The 21560-nt window shown below is 38.1% G+C and overlaps 2 protein-coding genes and 1 long non-coding RNA gene across 5 annotated transcripts; 1 reads left to right on the top strand and 2 right to left on the bottom strand.

The window, feature by feature from the left end:
• Positions 1–655: 655 nt before the first annotated feature.
• On the bottom strand, positions 656–8887 carry asb15a (ankyrin repeat and SOCS box containing 15a). 3 transcript variants are annotated; one of them, XM_051099375.1, is made up of 10 exons: positions 8848–8887; positions 8311–8416; positions 8167–8204; positions 7875–8006; positions 4709–4867; positions 4196–4375; positions 3926–4097; positions 3161–3689; positions 2190–2343; positions 656–1222 (listed from the first exon to the last, which is right to left on the bottom strand). In XM_051099375.1, exons 2-10 carry the CDS (start codon positions 8409–8411, stop codon positions 1050–1052), a joined length of 1638 nt encoding a protein of 545 aa, XP_050955332.1. In that variant the 5' UTR covers positions 8412–8416; positions 8848–8887; the 3' UTR covers positions 656–1049. The 3 variants fall into 3 exon arrangements, with proteins under 3 accessions (XP_050955332.1, XP_050955333.1, XP_050955331.1); XM_051099374.1 differs by having other exon boundaries at positions 657–1222; positions 4196–4441; XM_051099376.1 differs by lacking the exon at positions 8848–8887 and having other exon boundaries at positions 4196–4441; positions 7875–7986; positions 8311–8418.
• On the top strand, positions 8298–10430 carry LOC127156494 (uncharacterized). The gene is made up of 3 exons (XR_007825757.1): positions 8298–8422; positions 10010–10115; positions 10296–10430. It is a non-coding gene; the product is annotated as an uncharacterized LOC127156494 (long non-coding RNA).
• On the bottom strand, positions 9806–21334 carry LOC127156489 (ankyrin repeat and SOCS box protein 15-like). Its single transcript, XM_051099373.1, has 9 exons — positions 20726–21334; positions 20496–20542; positions 18506–18634; positions 18223–18381; positions 17889–18134; positions 17648–17819; positions 15024–15594; positions 10253–10406; positions 9806–10041 (listed from the first exon to the last, which is right to left on the bottom strand). Exons 1-9 carry the CDS (start codon positions 20821–20823, stop codon positions 9896–9898), a joined length of 1722 nt encoding a protein of 573 aa, XP_050955330.1. The 5' UTR covers positions 20824–21334; the 3' UTR covers positions 9806–9895.
• Between the last annotated feature and the right edge of the window lie 226 nt (positions 21335–21560).

Here is a 21560-nt window from a genome sequence, read left to right on the forward strand (position 1 = left end):
TTGGCCAAAAATGACATAGGAATTGTCCCTTAGGGATACCGGTAAAACTAATCTAATTTGCATTAGGTTTCTAAAGCAGCTGTTCGGATACCAAAACACCTCTGGAGCTTTAGATTCGATATTACCTCTATGTGCAGTATTCCCACTTGCCAAATCCACTGATTGTTGGAAAGCTATCAGCATGCAATATTAAAACGTTTTGATTAGGAACAGTTATGGTGACATAAATTTGACAGGTCAAGGCACTGTGAACCAATGAACCAAAGATAATATGTCTATAACCTAACTGGCCAGATTCAAATTGCACTGTCATTACAAGCTCACTTTCTTCAGAAGCTATTTGTTTATAACCATCTCTATCAGATTAAATTATCAGATGTACTTGAACCAGGGACCGATAAGTGTACAGTAAACTAAATACGTTGAATGTTTCTGACAGTTTATCTTAAGGTCAGGTCGGTGAGTTTGTGATAATGCTAAAGTCAAAGGTTTCTGCTTGACAGGTTGGCGAACACGCTCATTGATGTTAACAGTGTGTAAAGCTATAAATAGATATGACCTGTTTTAGTTACTTTAATTGTGATAATGCAGGTCATTCTAGAACAGTTGTGACATTCATTCTCATGTTCAATGTATAGACACAACAAACACCACTTGTGTATGTGTTGTAAAAGTTATGTATTAAAAGTTAAAATGCTAACAAATGGAACATCTTGATTGTTCGTTAGTAAGTGATACTAAGCAGAAAACGGCCTGAATTCATAGAACGGTCATTGACCAGATACATTTTTTTTTTTCTGATATAAACATGTTTTTGTCAGCTTGAACATAATTTTATTGCACAAATAGCACCAAGACATTGCTTTTGAGGCAAAGTCCTTGCAAAGTTCACACTGTAGTGTTCAACGTGAAGTGTTAAAAATACTTAACATTCACATTTTTAAGTGTTTTGAACTCACGATGGACAACTACCGAAACCTCTGGTCATGTCAACCTCATATTAATTTCTCAAAAAGTGCTTTCTCCTTAACTTTTACCCTGAGAGACCATTATTCCTGATACATGATTCTTCCATACAAATCATATTCTTTGTACGTCAAGTAGCTCTTCAGTCCTGGTGGGAAAGGACCTGAGTTTATGAACTTTGGATCGCCCAGCCTTCGTGGGGTCATCTCTCTCCTGATGACAAGTCTGCATTGGTGTTGCAGTGAACGTGGATTCCCTGGGAAAGTCATTTTTTTGTGATATTAATGCTTCGATGTTCATATTTTTGTGAGTATAGCTTGAAGGATTAGTTCACTTTCACAGTAAAAAAAACTCCTGGTCATTTACTCACCCCCATGTCATCCAAGATGTTCATGTCTGTCTTTAGTTGAAAAAAAAAATTAAGGTTTTTGATGAAAACATTCCAGGATTTTTTCCATATAGTAGACTTCAATGGGGATCAAGTGGTTGAAGGTCCAAATTGCAGTTTCAATGCAGCATCAAAGGACTCAACATGATCCCAGCCAAGGAATAAAGGTCTTATCTAGTGACGCAATCAGTCATTTTCTTAAAAAAAATAAATTAATTAATTAATTAAATGTATATGCTTTTTAACCACAAATGCTTGTCTTGCACTAGCTCGACTTCACACATTGCGTAATTACGTTGGAAAGGTCACATGCAGTTAGTTAACTTCATTTCAAAAAGGCAGGATAGGGTGAAAAACTTAATCTCATTTTCTCTTCCAACTTGTGTGTCGTCTGACGTTGTTTTAACTTTTTTGGTAAAGGACATTTGACTTTCTTTGCATGTTTGCTCTGTAAATACTGGGTTGGTACTTTTGTTTACGTCGCATGTGAACTTTCCAATGTGACTACATAATACGTGAAGTCGCACTAGTGCAAGACAAGCATTTGTGGTTAAAAAATATGGAAAATGACCAATCGTTTTGCTAGGTAAGACCCTTATTCCTCGAAGCTGCACTGAAATGGCAATTTGGACCTTCAACCCTTTGATCCCCATTGAAATCCACTATATGGAGAAAAATCCTGGAGTGTCTTTCTCAAAAACCTTTTCTTTTCGATTGAAGAAAGAAAGACGTGAACGTCTTTCAACATGGGGGTGAGTAAATCATCAGTAAATTTTCATTCTGTAAGGGCTTAAATCCTTTAAGTGTCCATGCTAGAATTGTTTATGCTACTCACCCAGTATTTCTGAAATTTCATCCCACTCTTTATGCCTCTTTAGAACCATTTTCAGCTTGGAGCAGATAGAAACATGATTGGCATAGTCGAGGAGAACCCGTACAGCTCTTCCAGAGAACTGTGCTAGCCAAGAGACGCTGATGAAATCACAAAACTACATGCAACAGAAAATAAAGACAGAGGTAAATATACATGGGCCACTACAGATAAAAGCAAAGGTAAGTTACTTTAAAATACATCAGCTCTGTTTCAAAACCTAGTGAGTTATTAAAAAAGTTTTAAATGAGATACTGAATCAAAACGCCCTGGAAAAACTATCGGTATGAATTTTTGTCGATAACCAGTTATCAACTATCGGTGCCGATTAATCGGCATAACCAATCGATCGGTTGACCTCTAGTGAGTTATCTTGCTATCTACTTATGTACTCAGATGTCATACAACTAGGGCTCCTAGTGTACAGAACAATCAACTCACAATCGATTTTAACATTTTACTATTAGCATGTTGCTAAACTAAAGCTGCAACACTTTAAGTAGCATAAAATTACAGATATTGGGTAAAATACACAGAAATCGACTCAAGTTAATTGCACTGGAGATTTGGCTCACATTTGATTTTTAATAGTTTTTCCTATTAGCATGATGTTAAGCTAATACTGCAACCTTAACTTGCATAAAAATACATAGCATAAAAAAGAAACGTCCCGAGTTCGAATCCTGACTCAAGGACCTCTCCCGATCCCACCCTATCTCTCTCCCACTTTGCTTCCTGTCAAATCTGATCTGTTCTATCCTCATAAAAGCCTTAAAAATAAATCTTAAAAATTTTTTGGCAGTGTTTGTTAGGTTAAACCCTTTTATTGATATTTTAGTATACTTTCAGTTATACATTTAGGAACACACGTCTGGAGTGTGCATAAGTTGGCAACTTACTAGGTTTTGGAACTGAGACATTAGTGGTGAACTTACTGGAATCTTCTCACTGGTATGTTCTGAGGGACGACCCCATGTTGAGTCATGAGGACAACAGAAGCATTTTTCTGCATCATAACCACAGTTTAACAGCAGTCGCATCATCATCTCATCCCTCAAGCAGTATTGTAAAGCAGTGGGAAACACTGTGTCGTTGACTTCTGTGAAGTAACAGTTCACGTCTGCTTGGCTGGCCAGGAGAATCCTGACAATCTCGTACCTCCCAGCTCTCACCGCCACTAAGAGGCAGTGCAGGGGATCCAGATCCGTTTTGGCTCCGGCATTTAACAGCAACTGGGTGCCGGTCACATCTCCATTGGAGACCGCAAAGTACAATGGCGTCTTTCGCATATCTCCATATTTCTCAGAAACATGCGTGTCTAGAAGAGCATTAACGTCAAAACCCCTGTCCACCAGGAGTTCCATGCATCGGACATGGCCTCCATCTGCAGCTGCATGGATTGGACTCTGGCCTGTGAGACGGAGGGCTCTCCTTGTGGTTATTGGGATTAACATTCTTAAGACGCTGTAAAGATATCGTACAACTAGATGTTAACATTTTCTGAGGAAAACAAGAGTGGTGGGACTTGTTACTTATCAACGTTAAACATCTAGTGGTGAATTCTAATTAGATTTGTTGAATTCCAGGCAAATCTTGCAAAGCTCATGTTGTCTAAGTCGGTTTCCAATTCCAAAGTCCAGTTTAGTTAGAGATCAAGGTGAGGAAACTAGCAAAGGATTAGCATATTTCGTTATACTTACAGGTAATGCCCTTTGTACGCTGCACGATGGATGGGAAGCTGCAAGGAAAGATTTGCGACGTTGGGATCAGCCCCATGTTGAAGTAAAAGCTCAATGCAGTCCGGATTGCCAGAGCCAGCAGCGTCATATAGCACACTGTCTCCATTTGGCGCCTGAGCATTTACATCGCCACCTGTTGGTGTAGAGGAAATCATTGTTTAGTGGTTTACTGAAATTACGTAAATGTACTATCATCCTAAATGATTAGAAGCATTGGTCAACCACTATTACCATAGTGAATAAGGATGTCCAGTGCTTCCGCTTGTCCATACTCCGCAGCAATCCCCATGGGCGTCACGCCATGCTCATCTGTCTCCGAGATGTTTCCTCCATGTTGCAGCAACAGTGCAAGGATGTCTGTGCAGCCCACCTTGGCCGCCTCATGAATGGCGGTCCACTTTCTAGGGCAGGCTTGGTTCACCGATGCCCCCCGTGATATAAGTGTAAAGGCGATTTCAAATGAGTCTGTTCTTACAGCTCCAAAACAAAACACAAGAACTCATTATAAAAGCGCTAAAGCAGGGCTGGATAACTTCGGTCTTGGAGGGCCCCTGTCTTGCAGAGTTTAGCTCCAACCCTAATGAAACACACCTGAACAAGCTAATGTCTTGAAGATCACTAGAAAGCTATAGGCAAGTGTGTTTGATTAGGGTTTAGGTAAACTCTGTAGGACAGCAGCCCTCCAGGACCGAAGTTGTCCAGCCCTGCACTAAAGACGATAAAGAAATCGCAAAAGAGACTTACCCAATAATAAAGGAGATTCATTTTTGCTGTTGAACCTGTTAGGTGAAGCTCCGTGCTCAAGCAGAGTCCTAACAATCTCCACCAGCCCAGCTTGAGTCGCCAAAATCAATGGCGTCTCTCCATCTGCGGTTTCCTCCTCTAAACTCAACCTGTAAGAACCTTTTCAACCAAACCACTAAGTGTTGTATGATAGGGCTGGGAAAATAAATCGATGTGTTGTCAGTTGAGAAATGATTCTACAAAAATTCTACGATTTTCTGAATGCTTTGTGATTCTTTCTCGAATTAATTCTGAGCTTAGTTTTTAACAGCAGATTGTAGTGCATGCTTTAGAAACAGCTGTACTCTGCTTGCTTCCATTTCCTTACATACACTTGAACCAAAAATAGTCATTCTTAAAGTTTGAAAAGGTTGAATCGAATTACAAGGGTGTTCAAAGTGGGCTGTGTTTACATTAATCTCACGTCATGAAAGCTTTCTGAGCCTGGTGGAATTACACGACTAGCGCTCTCAAAATGGTTTGGTCAGAATCCGCTAACGCATTTTGGAGATATAGCCTCATGTCCATTTTTGCACATCATCAAATTCGTTAATACTCTTTATGAAAACGTTTTGGTATATCAAGAAGCTTTTGATGACTTTTTGTCACAATGCTCTGAAGAGGATCAGAGCCTATATTGGCAAAAACATCTAGGACAAGTTAGAAAAAGGAAATTATTAGTATTATTATTATTATTTTTTTTAATTAAAAAAGATCTTGACGTGTAGAAATTTAGATTTTGATTTGCATTCGACTCTGCATGAGCCAAGGAATCATAGGAAAAAAGAATTTTGCTTTTAGACCTTATGATTCAAAAGTTATTTGCAGAAGCATAAGTGCAAATTTGGCCAGTTGGTGGCACTACAGAGTTTGTTAGAACTCCAAATTGGCTATAAAGTGTTTGTGAAATACAGAATTTTATTGTAAAATTCGAAATGATCCACGCTCAAAATGGCTGACATAGTAAAACTGGGTATCATTGGATTCAGTATGCCACTCTGAATCGAACAAGTTCAAACTTCAAACAATTCCTTATACACACTTGAACCTAAAATAATCATTCATAAACTTTTAAAAGGTTAAAGCCATTTTTGCACAAACTTCATCAATTCGTCGACGCGCTTTATGAAAACGTTTTGGTGTATCAAAAAGCTTTTAATAAGTTTTTGCCAGAATGCTCTAAAGATGATCTAAAGCCTCCTGCTGTTAAAAACTAATATCAAAATAGATTCCAAAGAGAATTGCAATGCATTTGGAAAATCGCAAAATTGACCCGCGAATCGCAATGCATCGATTTATCGTCACAGCCCTATTGTAGGAATATATCTGACCTGAGTCATTTTGTTTTGTTCATTTACGAATGAAACAAGTGACTGCTATTGTAAATGAGTCACTAAACCATTCACTCAACCAGTTTGTACATAAAAACATGACCCTTCGCAAGCAGCTTGATTGACGAGATCTGACCAATCATAATGCTGAATTCGCCATTTTGTCCAGCAAACAGTGTTGCCAAGTCAAGATACTTGAATACTGTTGGCGCGGGTTGTTTTTCATGTCCGCGGGTTTAAGCAACCCCAATAACGTCATATTTAGCCCCTGGAATGCAAAAATATGTGTATTTTACACCCCGGAACGTGACTTTATTGGGGGACTCCGCTTGAAACGCTATTGTCTCACTGCCTGAGAATGTGTAGTGTGAGAGCGGCATTGTTTGTTTGACAGTAACTAAGGAGGGCGGACTTTTGCGAAGGGTCAATTGAGGAATTAAATGGATAGCTCACTCAAAAATGAAAATTACATTATTTACACATTATTTACTCACCCTCCAGGCATACTAGGTGTATATGACTTCCTTCTTTTAGACGAAGCCCATCTGAGTTATATTAAAAATTATCCTGGCTCTTCCTGTCTGTATCCTGGCAATGGGTGGTGGGTGTTTCTCTTCAACAGTCCAAAACAAGTTCAATAAAGTGCATCCATCCATCATAAAAAGTGCCCCCGGGAGGTGCCTTCTGCAGCGAGTCAATGTGTTTTTGTAAGAAAAATATCCATATTTAAAATATAATAATCACTTTAATCTAATTCACGCTCACTGTTGTACACTTAAGACGCCCCAGGTGGATAACGTAATACGTTGGCATTGCGCATGTACCGTTCGGACGTGACAAGCGTGACCGCGCCATTGAGTAACCAAAAAACATTTATGAATTAGAAGTACAAAAAGAGAATTTGTAAAGAAACATGTCAGAGGATTTCGATATAAACCAAGAGGGGACTGGTTTTCCTTTGCTAAAATCAGGAAACTTTGCTTCCTTTGCTTCTGTAAACAAACATTGGTTTTCACGAGACTCACAGGTGCATGTGCAACACCGACATCGTGCATCATTGGCCAGGAGCTGCTTATCTGTACGATCAGTTGGTGCTAGCTAGATTAAAGTGATTACATTTTAAACTGCATTGATTCGCTACAGGAGGCATTTATTCACACCCCAGAGCTGTGTGAGGCACTTTTTATTAGGGAGAGGATTGGGAAAGTTCCACAAGGCCGGATTCAATCTCGGGGCACCCGAGGTGCAACTGCACCATGATTGATGGATGCACTTTATTGGACTTGTTTTAGACTGATGAAGAAAAACACCTGCCCACTGACACGATAGTGCTTAAGAGAGCCAGGATAATTTTTAATATAACTCTGATTGGATTTGTCTGAAAGAAGCAAGTCATATACACCTAGGATGCCTGGAGGGTGAGTAAATAATGGGCTGATTTTCATTTTGGGGTGAACTATTTTTTTAAATAAGTGACTTTTAAGAGAGTGTTTTGTTTATTTAGAAAAGAAACAAGTGGCTGTTATGGTAAATGAGTCATTGAATCATTCACTCAACCAATTTGTTCAAAAAACATTATTAGAGGAATTAAACAAGTGACTTTGAAAAGAGTCACTGAATTATTTATGTAAATGATTCATTAAGAAACAATGATTCATTCTAATATGTGTTGCTCTGAGACATGCAATGGCTGATACTGCTATTTTAACCTGTAGAGCAAAATTGCTCAAAGTAACTTGCGATATTGTGTCCAATATTTAAGTTACTCAAAATCATTGTATTTTGAAATGGCTCACCATAAAGTACCATCTCCAGCACCTGCACAGACTGCTGGACAGCAGCCCTATGAATTGGATACCACCCCTTGCTATCCACCTCGGTGAATGCGGCAGGATAGTCCGACAGTTCCTGCAGAGCAAAGAGGTCACCTGTGGGGCCAGATGAAACAATGTTGCTCTTAGCAACATAGCGATTTATCCTCATTTAACAACGCAATTCACCCAAATGCAATGATGCACTGTTTAATGTGTATTATCCATTTAACATGATTGTTTTACAGCAAGCATAATATCTGGAGGGAAATTTCACCTCGGAATATTGCATCCAAGATCTTTTGATGTTCCACACTGGATTTATTTGCAGAATAGAAAAAGTGGATGGTAACATAACGAATAAGACACATTTGCTTTATTTCAAGATTCCAAAAGGCGACTTCTTAAGTGAACATCACACCTTCCGAGAGAGGCAATGTCTTTACACGACTCTTGAATGCTCAGTTGGATTGCCGCATCAAGAAGCTCGTCGTCATCGTCTAAGTCACCTGATGGGTCCATTTTTCCTGGAGGTAAATAAAAAGCTTTTATATGAACACGTGGAGAGTCATGCAATGTTTTTACTCACATTGTTCGTGATAAGTGTCATAAAAGGCATCTTAAATGTCAAGTGTATAGTCTGAGCCAAAAACGAATTCTCAGAATATTTTAATATGACACTTTAGTCATATAATTGGTTGAGGTGACCGTTCAGTTTCTGCGAAATTCACTTCGTCTGTCTTTTCCAAAGTAGTTGCTTTCACAGAAACACTTACATTTTTACAGTTCTCCCAGCTGAACAGGCAGATTTCAACACTTATGCACAGCTGGAAACTAACTTGCGTTACTTTCGAAGAACTGCTGAACTAGGGCATGCACAACTGACAGACACTTCGTCCACCACTTCCAATGAATCATTCACGCTTCACCGAACAGTAAACAAAGGCTCTAATCTCACCTTGTGTAAAACAGTTCCAGTGAAATCACGCGTCTCTCACTGCTGTGCAAGTACTTTAGCTGCACTCAATCTGGACTTGACTGCCCCCCTTCCCATGCTCAAAACAGCAACAGACATGCATCTAAATTTGGCGTTCACCTGCTCTGGTCTTTGCCATGCACACCATTAAAGTCAAATGACCACATATTCACTTGATCGTTGTTTTATTAAATGTGCATAGGTTTTTAATAACAATTTAACACACCAATTTCTGATATTTGTGTAGTCACACAGTATACATTTTTATAGCCTGATATACTGTATACAGTGCAGGCATAACTTTGCAGCTGAGGAAATCCCTGAGTCACTGCATTACAGCCACCGTGTGTTTAATGAATAACTAGAGGCGAAGTCTTCGAAGGTCTCACAGTGGCTTAAAAGAACCTTGAGAAAATGCTTTAACTGTCTTAATGTTTAATCTTTTACAGTTCTTGGATAATGTGTTGGATTTCAGCCCATATGATTAAGAGGAGCAAATAAAGGAATAAAGATTTTATGAGGATTATGAAAGAATAACTACAAATATCAGCGAAAATATAAATGTGAGTTTACAAATTAACAGCATAGAGATGTTTATAAACAGTATCATGGAGTTTCAAGTTAGGTGATTATGACTGTATGGCTTATAAAATGCAAAAAAGGAGGGAAAAAATAGAAAGAGGGATAATAGACAATGACTTGGATGAACAACAACAGAGTTTTGTTCTAACTCCAAAGTGTCTAAAGGAGTTTAGAAGCTGAAACAAAGAATAAATGACAGTGCAGCAGAAGAAAACTTGGTTATAGCACAATGGCACTGTCAAACTGACATATGAATATCCCAGGCTGTTACAGAATCATTTTTGTAAGTATAGAATTCACCATGTTGCATAAATATGATTAACATGCTACTAAAACTTAATCTATACAGTACAAATTGTGTTATATATCACATACAGTACATAATACGATATGTAACATTCAATGAAAGAACATTTCTGACAAGAAAAGATTCATTGTTATACTTGCTTCAAGTCCGATCGTATTCCTTGTACAGCAGGTAATTTTTAATCAGAGGTGGAAAAGAATTCATTATAGTGGTATTACAAAGTCTTTTAACGGTCATGTGTTTTCTGATTTCCAGACGACAGAGGTGCTTCAGGGATCGTGGGTTGTCTGGAAGAAATTCAAAAGCTATTAGTCTGCATTCCCTGAGACTAGAGAACCATCGATCTATTGCTAGAAAACAGGTACTGTCTTCTCACATGCATTTGGACTGTGAGCTGTAGTTTGGAGAAGTTTCTTCATCTGACCCAGAATGAGACTCTCATATGTCATAGAGAGACAGATACAGATACGTAATTAAATGTAAACCCAGTGAACTCACTCAAGATGGTGTATATGTCTTCCCACTCCTTTTGTTTCTCCAGGATGGATCTCAGTCGTGAGCAGAGGGGGACGTGGCTGACATAGTCCAGTAGGATCAGTACCACTCGTCCTGACAGGCCAACCAAGCAGCACAAACTCATGAAGTCACAAAACTGTGAAGTAATGGTGACATAAACATAGCAATTTAAATGTTGTATTATTAATCTAGTCATCTGTAATAAATGGTAACATTTACAAATATAGCTGCAAGCAGCAATTAAGCTGTCTTTAATTACTCACTGAAGACCAGGGTTCTCCAACCCTGCTCCAACACAAGTAGCCCTGAACACCTTGATTAGCTGGTTCAGGTGTGTTTGATTAGGGTTGAAGCTAAACTCTGCAGTATGGTAGCTCTCCAGGAGTAGGGTTGCAGACGCTTGTTAAAGACATTTGTATCATGAGTTTGGCTACTTTGTTGATGCTTGTTACAATACATGCCAAGTTTGGTCAGAATCCGCTATAGCATTGTGGACATATAGCCTCATGTCCATTTTTCACAAACTTTGTCAAATTCATTAACGTGCTTTATGAAAACGTGTTGACCAAATGCTCTAATGATAATCTGGGCCAATTCTGATTAAAATGGTACAAACCGTTTTGGACAAGTTCAAAAAAGTCAATTTTTCGTAAAATTCTAAACTTTTATAAATCTTGACCCATGGAAATGTACATTGAGCCAAGGAATCAGAAGAAAAAAGAATTTTGCTTTTAGACCTTACGGTTCAAAAGTTATTAGCAGAAACACAAGTGTAGATTTGGCCTGTTGGTGGCACTAGAAAGTTTGAGACGGAGACTCCAAATTTGCTGTTGTTAATGATGAGACTGTCCTCTATCTGTGTGTCAAATTTCATAACTTTTCCGCAGGTGGTTCTAAAAGATTCATAACAATACACTTCAGTATGCCACTCTGAATCTAACAAGATCAATCTTATGATTTTTGGTCAAACTGTTCAGAAATTAACAAAATGACAATTTCATATCTTTTGACCAGTAGGTGACACTGTGCTGAAACTACTCATGTGCCCTCAGGTCATGCTTTGTATTACACATACCAAGTTTGGTCAAAATCCACTGAAGCATTGCGAACATATAGCGTCATGTAAATTTTTTGGGTGAATTTAATCAAATTTGTAACACGCTTTACAAGAACAGTTTGGTTTATCAGAAATCTTTTGATAATTTTTGCCAAATTTATCTAAAGATGATCTGAGCCAATTTTGGTGAAAATCAGACAAACCGTCTAGAATGAGTTCGAAAAAGCAGTTTTTTTTTACAAAATTGCGAAAAGTCTTGACCTGTAGAATTTTGTTTCTTTTATTGTCTTTTGTTTCTTTAGTTTGGACTCTGCATGAGCCAAGAAATCAGAGGAAAAAAGAATTGTGCTTCTAGACCTCACGGTTCAAAAGTTAGTAGCAGAAACATGTGTACATTTGATCTGTTGGTGGCGCTACAGAGTTTGAAATAGAGACTCAAAATTTGCTGGGGTTAATGATGAGACTGTCCTCTATCTGTGTGCCAAATTTCATAACTTTCCGGCAGGTGGTTCTTCTAAGATTCATAACAATGGTCAAACTGTTCAGAAATCAACAAAAATGTACAATTTGACACCTTTTGACCAGTAGATGGCGCTGTGCCAAAAGTACTCATGTGCCTTCAGGTCATGTTAGGTATAAAATGCACAAGTTTGGTCAAAATCCGCAAAAGCACTGCAAAAAATATAACTTTTATATTTTTGTGTGAATTTCATTTTATTCAGTATGCCAATTCGAATCTAATAAGATCAGTCTTATGATTTTTGGTCAACCTGTTCAAAAATTAGCAAAAAAGTCAATTTCTGTATCTTTTGAACAGTCGGTTGCACTGTGCCAAATGTACTCATGTGCCCTCAGGTCATGCTTGGTATAAAATGAACCAAGTTTGGTCAAAATCTGCTAAAGCATTGTGAAAATATAGCCTTATGTCAATTTTTGTGTGAATTTCGTCAGATTTGTTAATGTGCTTCAACTGTTTGGTCTATCGGAAATCTTTTGATAACTTTTTGCCAGCTTTCTCTGAAGATGATCTGAGCAAATTTTGGTGACAATTGGACATTGACTTCTAGAGCAGAAAAAGATCACTCATCTCGCTAAAATAGGCTAATACATCACTTACTACACGTAGGGCAACAACCTTACTTTGTCTTACCAACTACCTTACATAACCAGACAGTAAAATGTGATTTTGTAATATAATGTATAAACCGCAACCCTGCATAGACTGGGTAGGAAGGTAGTAAGGATGTCGGTAAAATAGTTCATGTGACATCAGTGCTTACTACCTTTTTATCTTACTATCTTTCTGGGCCTTGTGTGTGTCAGTTGCATTGCTGTCGCTGCAGGGTCAGAAAGCTCTTGGATTTCATTAAAAATATTTTAATTTGTGTTCTGAAGATGAATGAAGGTCTTATGGGTTTGGAATGACATGAGGGTCGACATGAGAACTATCCCTTTAATACCAGTTGTAAACAAGGCTTTTCTGTACATTTCACAGTACTGAATTAAAAAAAAAAAAAATATATATATATATACACACACTCTGACCAAAATTATAAACTCAACACTTTTTGTTTTGTTCCCCCATTTTGAGCTGAACTCAAAGATCTAAGACTTCTTCTGTGTACCCAAAAGGCCTATGTCTCTCAAATATTGTTCACAAATCTGTCTAAATCTGTGTTAGTGAGCACTTCTCCTTTGCCGAGATAATCCATCCACCTCACAGGTGTGGCATAACAAAATGCTGATTAGACAGCATGATTATTGCACAGGTGTGCCTTAGGCTGGCCACAATAAAAGGCCACTCTAAAATGTGCAGTTTTATCACACAGCACAATGCCACAGATGTCACATGCTGACTGCAGGAATGTCCACCAGAGCTGTTGCCCTTGAACTGAATGTTAATTTCTCTACCATAAGCCATCTCCAAAGGCATTTCAGAGAATTTGGTGGCACATCCAACCGGCCTCACAACCGCAGACCACGTGTAACCACCCCAGCCCAGGACCTCCATATCCAGCATCTTTACTTCAAAGATCATCTGAGACCAGCCACCCAGACTGCTGCTGCAACAATCGGTTTGCATAACCAAAGAATTTCTGCACAAACTGTCAGAAACCATCTCAGGGAAGCTCATCTGCATGCTGGTCATCCTCATCAGGGTCTCGACCTGACTGCAGTTTGTTGTCGTAACCGACTTGAGTGGGCAAATGCTCACATTTGATGGCGTCTGGCACTTTGGAGAGGTGTTCTCTTCACTGATGAATTCCGGTTTTCACTGTACAGGGCAGATGGCAGACAGTGTGTATGGTGTTGTGTGGGTGAGCGGTTTGCTGATGTCAACGTTGTGGATCGAGTGGCCCATGGTGGGGTTATGGTATGGGCAGGCATATGTTATGGACAACGAACACAGGTGCGTTTTATTGATGGCACTTTGAATGCAAGGAGATACTGTGACGAGATCCTGAGGCCCATTGCTGTGCCATTCATCCGTGACAATCACCTCATGTTGCAGCATTGTAATGCACGGCCCCATGTTGCAAGGATCTGTACACAATTCCTGGAAGCTGAAAACATTCCAGTTCCTGTCAATATCCAGCAGCTTCGCACAGTCATTGAAGAGGAGTGGACCAACATTCCACAGGCCACAATCAACAACCTTATCAACTCTATGCGAAGATGTGTTGCACTACGTGAGGCAAATGGTGGTCACACCAGATACTACACACCAGATACTACCCCCCTCCCCCTCACGAAAGTGCTAACTAACACAGATTTAGACAGATTTGTGAACAATATTTGAGAGAAATAGCCCTTTTGTGTACATAGAAATAGTCTTAGATCTTTGAGTTCAGCTCATGAAAATAAAAAGTGTTGTGTTTATAATTTTGATCAGTGTAGTTCATGTGACATCAGTGCTTACTACCTTTCTACCTTACTATCTTTCTGGGCCTTGAGTGTGTCAGTTGCATTGCTGTGTGCAGGGTAAGAAAGCTCTTAGATTTCATTAAAAATATCTTAATTTGTGTTCTGAAGATGAATGAAGGTCTTATGGGTTTGGAATGACATGAGGGTGGACATGAGAGAACTATCCCTTTAGTACCTGTTGTAAACAAGGCTTTTCTTACATTTCACAGTACTGAATTTAAATATTTACAATCAGTATAATCTAGTGTATTTTACTAGAACCTGTGACCTTCAGTCACATTTTTTAACTTGGCATAGTGCATTCTGGGATTTCCTTCATAATGCTTCCTTTTTCCTTTGACCCTAGCCAAAGCAAGCCCGTCCAAATATGCCTTCTTGCAAACTATATAGTAGGCTGAAAACAGTACATGAGCCAAATAGTGTCTGAATTTATGGTAATCATAAAACAGCTAGTAAAAAGTACACAGATATCCTATACTTCCACCTGTGCACACTTTACTATCCCATGAGGCCATGGGAGAGGAGTTGTGAGTGGCAGTGAAGTGACGCAACTGGTGCCGTAGGCCACATGAAAGTGACAGCATGGTGGATGTACAATAATACTGTATCAAACATACTTTCATTTTCAAACCAAATGCGGTACTTATTATACTATGCTGCTCTTTGAAAAAGCGAGGTAAAAGTGTGCTTAAAATGTTATCTATGTAGGTTTTGGAACAGAACTTTTTTCCCCCCCAAAATGTGGTTACTATAATCAGGCCCAAAACTCACAGGTATATTGTCTTCTCCCTCACAGATGACACAACGTGGTTTATGTAGAAATATGTCCTTCCAAATAGACCCCAGGGTGAAATGGAAGTCGTGGTGACAGTGGAAGCATTTGTCTACATCATATCCATTATTAAGAAGTAATCGCATCATCTCCTCATCCTTCAGGCAGTATTGTAAGGCAGTGGGAAACACTGTGTCATTGACCTCTGTGAAGTAACAGTTGACATCTGCTTGGCTGGCCAGAAGAATCCTGACAATCTCGTACCTCCCAGCTCTCACCGCCACTAGGAGGCACTGCAGGGGATCCAGGTCTGGTTTGGCTCCAGCATTCAGCAGCATCTCAGCGCAAGTCAAATCTCCATTTGAGACGGCAAAGTAAAGGGCGCTCCTACGCATGTCGCTGTAGTTGTCGGAGATGGTTTCGTCAAGGAGAGCGTTCACATCAAAACCGCTGTCAATCAGGAGCTGCAGGCATTGTGCATGACCTCCGTCGGCAGCAGAGTGTACTGGACTCTGGCCAGACTTGATGAGAGCTGTCTTGCTTGTGACTGATAGCAGTATTTTTAGTACACTGTGAATAGAATTGGTATGACACAGGTAAGTATGTGTGTAAGGTTCTTTTGATCACTTACCCTTTTCACTTTGACTGTTCATAGGGGTTTCTTATGGAAGCCCGTTTCCACCACTGAACAAAAAATGTGACTTTTTTTTTTCACAATTCTAACTTTTTTTTCTTGCACTTGCAAGTTTAGATCTCGGAATTCTGACTTTTTATATTTTTATTACGATATAACCTCACATCTGAGAGTTTTAAAGTCAGAATTGTGAGATATAAACTCGCAATTCTGAGAAATTAAGTTAGAATTACGTCACATTAACTCATAATTCTGACTTTCTTCTCAGAACTGCGAGCTTATATCTTGCAATTCTGACTTTATAACATGCAATTGCGAGATATAAACTCGCAGTTCTGATAACATATCAATTGGACTTTATAACTCAAGTTTATATCTCAAAATTGTGAAGGGAAAAAAAAGTCAGAATTGCGAAATATAAACTCGCAATTGCGAGAAATAGTCAGAATTGCAAGATAAAAACTTACAATTCATTTCTCAAAATTGAGTTTATATCCTGCTATTCTGAGAAAAAAAAGTCAGAATTGTTATATCAAGCAACTGCGAGTTTATATCTCTCAGTTCTAACTTTATAACTCGCAATTTTGAGAAAAAAAGTCAGAATTGTGAGTTTATATCTTTCAATTGCGAGTTTATATTTCAAAATTCTGACTTAACTTGCAATTGAGTTTATATTACACCATTTTGAGAAAAATGTCAGAATTATGAGATTATATTTCGCAATTGCGAGTTTATATCTTGAAATTCTGAATTTATACCTCGCAATTGTGAGTTCATATCAGCAATTCTGAAATCAAAAAATCTGACTTTATATCACAGTTCTGAGAAAAAAAAAAAGTCACAATAACCTTTTTTTATTCAGTGGCAGAAGTGACCTTCCATTGTTTCTTCAACTTTTGTCCATGGGTTTAATTTTTATTAAAACTAACACACTTTTATTAAATAAATGTCACATTCGATTGACTTGGAAACTTTATTCTATGTCAGCATTTATTTTGCTTATTTGCCATTTTTTGTAGATTTCCATCAAACCCGTCATAAAAACTGGATCATTATGTATAATTTTATGATCTTACCGAAGAGTGAAATGCGCACAAACAAAACCAAAATGTATATTTGAAAAAATAATTTAAATCGATTCCTTAAAAATTATAATTCTACAGAGTGATGGATTAAAAAAAAAAAAAAAAAAAAAAAGGAAAATTATATGTAAATGTAATTTTGTGTTCCACAGCAAAGTTTCCCCAATAATTTTTGCGTTTGCTCGCAAAACTTTTGCCTTCCCACAAGAAATTTGTGTTTGCTCAAAAAAAAATGGAAATAAAATGGAAATAAAGATGGAAATAAAATGAAGTGTGAGGAAAACCTATATTTTAGTGCTTTTGTAGATAAATGCATCTTTTCTCAGGGGAACTCCAAAACGGCTATAATTTTTCCTCTAATTAATTAATTACTTAATTGTCTCTTTAGCTACTTTTACTGGACTTGTTTACAAGAACTGCAAATCAAATTTGGGAACTTATGTGCAGAACAATATGAAAATCAAGCTAAACATCACAAAATTGGTAATTGTGACTTTTTTTCTCAGAATTGCAAGTTTCTGTGTCACAATTCTGAGAAAAAAAGTGTAAATTATTAAGTCAGAATTGTGAGATATAAACTCACAATTGATAACAGTGCAACCCCCGGGCCTTAAAAAATGGACTTTATAACTTGAGTTTATATCACGCAATTCTGAGAAAAAAGTCAGAATTGAGAGTATATCTCCTTACTTTTACTTATTAATTTTTTTTTTTTTTCTATTGGACAGTGTAGAGCAGACAGGAAGCAAAGTGGGAAAGAAAGAAGGGGGCAGGATCAGGAAAGGTCCTCAAGCTGCGATTCGAACTCTACTGGCACTGATAGAAGTGCCAATAGTTAAAAAAGACCCAACTCTCTCATGTTAATGGTATTTTAGTGTTTACCTAATTCAAATTATTCTGCACTTACAGGTAGTGTCCCTCGAAGGCCGCACGATGAATGGGAAGATGCCCTGTCAAGCTGGCCAGGTTTGGTGAGGCTCCATGATTAAGCAGAAGCTCCACGCAGTCTGGGTTTCCAGAACCGGCTGCATCCATCAGCACACTTTCACCTTTACAGGACTGTGCATTCACATCGGCTCCTTGTCAAGATAGATGGATTAAAATCGACTTAAAACAAATCTTTAATTTGTGAGATGAACATCTCTCACCACTTTCAATGAGAACTTGGACGACTTCTAGATTGGCGCATTCTGCTGCTACGCTTAACGGTGTCACTCCATGACAGTCCCTCACTGATATTTGGCCACCACGTCTCAACAGCAGCATTAAGATGTCAACGCAACCCACTTGGGCTGCTTCATGGAGTGCCGTCCACCTCTTCGAACATACCTGATCCACCACAGCTCCATGTGAAATGAGAGCGTACACCATTTGATAAGATCGGACTCTTACCGCTTGGACGAAATGAAGAAGAGAGTTATAGTTATTATGGAAAGTACAAGCAGGTACTGTCAACTAATCAACATATAAGTTGTGCTTTACCCAGAAGAAGTGGAGACTCCTTTCTACTGTTGGGGTTGTGTGGTAGTGCTCCATGTTCCAGAAGGATCCTGACATTCTCTTCCAGTCCAACTTGAACTGCTAAAGTCAAGGCAGTCTCTCCATTCCTACCTTTCTCCTCCAAGTCTGGCTGACTAGAGACTGTGGATTATATGATTATCGGACATCTCAAAACCAAATGAAAAGCATGTATGTCTGAGACTCAGTAACTTACCCGAACCTTCAATTTCTATTAGAATTTTATCCATCCATGTTCAGGACTCACCCAGAATTGCCTCTAGTACTTTCCCTGATGGCTGCATGGCGGCTCGGTGGACTGGTAGAAGTCCTCTACTGTCAACTTCCTTGAAGGCTGAAGGAAATTGCCTGAGCTGACGGATTACTGCAGTATCACCTTATGATCAGAGTACATGAACAGATTATAGATGTAGTTATGGAAGCCCGCTTCTGCCACTGAATAAAAAAAAAAGTGATTGCAACACTTTATCTCACATTTCTGACTTTTTTCTCAGAAATGCGTGATACAAATGCAATTGCAAGATATAAACTCGCAATTCTGACTTTTATAACACGCAATTGCGAGTTAAGGCAGAATTATGAGATATGTACTTGCAATTCTGAAAAGATGTAAGTCGTGTTTCCCCTCAAAACTGGACGTTATAACTCACAGTTGCGAGTCTATATGTCAGAATTATGAGAAATAAAGTCAGAATTGTGAGATACAAACTTATTTTTGTAAGAAAAGTCTGAATTGTGAGTTTTTATCTCACAATTCTGACTGTTTCTCACAATTGCGAGTTTATATCCCACTATTCTGAGAAACAAAGTCATAATTGTGAGTTATCACGCAATTCTGACTTTATAACTCACAATTGTGAGTTTATATCACACAACTCTGAGAAAAAAGTCAGAATTGCGAGACAAAAGTTAGAATTACGAGATACAAACTTGCATTTGCAAGAAAATTCTGAATTGCGAGTTTTTATATCCTGGTATTCTAAAAGAAAAAAAAGTCAGAACTGCAAGATACAAACTCACATTTGCGAGAAAATTCTGAATTGCAAGTTTTTATATCCCGCTATTCTGAAAAAAAAAAGTCAGAACTGCAAGATACAAACTTGCATTTGCGAGAAAATTCTGAATTGCGAGTTTTTATATCCCGGTATTCTGAGAAAAAAAGTCAGAACTGCAAGATACAAACTCATAATTCTGACTTTATAACTCATAATTGCAAGTTTATATCACGCAACTCCGAGAAAAAAGTCAGAATTGCGAGATATAAACTCATAATTGCGAGATAAAAGTTGGAATTGCGAGATGCAAACTCACATTTGCGAGACAATCCTGAATTGCGAGTTTTTATATCCCGCTATTCAGAGAAAAAAGTCAGAATTGGAAGATATAAACTCACAATTACGAGAAATAAAGTCAGAATTGCAAGATAAAAACTCGCAACTTAGAATTTTCTCGCAAATGCAAGTTTGTATCTCGTAATTTTGACTTTTTTCTCGCAATTGCGAGTTTATATCTCCCAATTCTGACTTTTTTCTCTGAATAGCGGGATATAAAAACTCGCAATTCAGAATTTTCTCACAAATGCGAGTTTGTATCTCGCAATTCTGACTTTTTTCTCGCAATTTATATCTCTTTTATTTCTTTTTTTCTCAGAATTGCATGATATAAACTCGTTCTCCACAAAGATTTTGTGTTTATGTACAGTGTCAGCTATATGAACCTATATAAATATGGAAAAATCTCACTATAAAAACTAAAAATACATCTGTGGCACAATTAAGAGTTCCTCAGATTATGTACCCATCTGAAGAACCTGTTCAATAAGATGGAACCCACAAGAACAGAGAGAAATTTGTCATCCTAACCTCATCATATGGGGAAAAAAAACTTGAATTCAAGTTTCTTGAATACAGCATAGCACAGGGATGTCCAATCCTGCTCCTGCAGGGTCACTGTCCTGCAGAACGTTTAGCTCCAACTCCAATTAAACACACCAAAGGTCTTCATGATTGCAGGCAGGTAAGTTGGGAAAAGCTGGAGCTAAACTCAGCACGATGTTGGCCCTCCAGGACCAAGTTTGGAAACCCAAAAGAATATTTAAAGACCTTTAGAAGGGTCCTGAGGTTCTTCAGGGGGGTTCAGCAAGTGCGATCTGAGAAACCTTAAGTATTTTTTTAATGTTTGTAGTGATGGAACAGAAATAAAATATTTGAATCCAACAAGTGACATTGATTCATTACCTGTCTCGATAGCTGCCAGCAGTTTCGAATTCTCATCACTGGCGGAGCTTCAAAAATATAACAACGTTCTGAGAGAAAGTATTGCTTTTTGCTATTTTAACTATTCAGTTTCCATTAAAACATGCACATATAATAAAAAACATATAATAGTAATAATAATAATAATAAAATCCATCAATCAGTCATACCAAAGTGTTAGTTTGAAAGATATGTGAACATACAGTACATACCTGTTTTTCCATATTGCAAATACTTCATGACAAGACTCTTCAATGCTCAGCTGAATAAGATAATCTGTAAATTCATCTTCATTCATCTTGTCCAACATAGCATGCCCAAAATATATCCCATGAATCCCTGAAATAAGAGCCTCAATCCGTATTGAAGCTGATCAGAGCAAAGTTCAACAAAATAAGTTATATTTACAAATAGCCTTGAACCTTTCAGTCTTTGCAGCCTCACCTGACTAGACTTATCAAGGTCAAGTGTTTTACCCCCAAGTGACATCAGCTTTTATATTCCAGCATGACCTGCTTTCATTGCCAATGGCATGCCGTGCAATAAATGCCATTCCATTAGATATAGTCTGTTTCTATTGTAGTCACTTTTAGACAACACACACCTGAAAAAATATGTTGTCATACACTGGGAAGTGCTTTCACATGTGATAATTCACTTTTCTATTACTTATTGCCCTAAAATACCCTAATGCTAATCTAAATTGCACGCTGCAGCTTTGTTATCTGTTTTTCGTTATTACAGAGGCATATTAGGCACAGCAGGGGCAGGACGTTTTTTAAATTGGTAAGACATGATTCATTTAAGTGTAACGATACACTCGAACGGTACGATTCAATTAACTGTTTTGAAAACGAGTGCTAATTATTTTGTTCCCTCAGGCATTTTGTATTTTTGTAATAAAGTTGGTTCTTTAACACTATTATTTATGGTTAAAAGTGTTATTGTTAACATGGACTAGCAAAAATACACCATGATATTTTTGAACGTTAGGACCACCATGTGTTTTGAACGATGGTACCACCCTGGTGAAAAAAACAGCATATG

Source organism: Labeo rohita, chromosome 25 (genome assembly GCF_022985175.1).
Source record: "Labeo rohita strain BAU-BD-2019 chromosome 25, IGBB_LRoh.1.0, whole genome shotgun sequence".
NCBI classification, from domain to species: Eukaryota; Metazoa; Chordata; class Actinopteri; order Cypriniformes; family Cyprinidae; genus Labeo; species Labeo rohita.

Excerpts from the sequence above, each read along its gene's own strand:
- asb15a (XM_051099374.1), bottom strand. The coding sequence starts at position 8,411 with ATGGACCCATCAGGTGACTTAGACGATGACGACGAGCTTCTTGATGCG. Across the intron at positions 8,205-8,310 it reads GACATTGCCTCTCTCGGAAG|TGTGGAACATCAAAAGATCT; the intron begins GTGTGATGTTCA and ends AAATAAATCCAG. Across the intron at positions 1,223-2,189 it reads TGAAATTTCAGAAATACTGG|GGAATCCACGTTCACTGCAA; the intron begins GTGAGTAGCATA and ends TGACTTTCCCAG.
- LOC127156489 (XM_051099373.1), bottom strand. The coding sequence starts at position 20,823 with ATGTTGGACAAGATGAATGAAGATGAATTTACAGATTATCTTATTCAG. Across the intron at positions 18,135-18,222 it reads GGAGTCTCCACTTCTTCTGG|CGGTAAGAGTCCGATCTTAT; the intron begins GTAAAGCACAAC and ends ATTTCGTCCAAG. Across the intron at positions 10,407-15,023 it reads AGGGAGAAGACAATATACCT|TTTTGTGACTTCATGAGTTT; the intron begins GTGAGTTTTGGG and ends ATTACTTCACAG.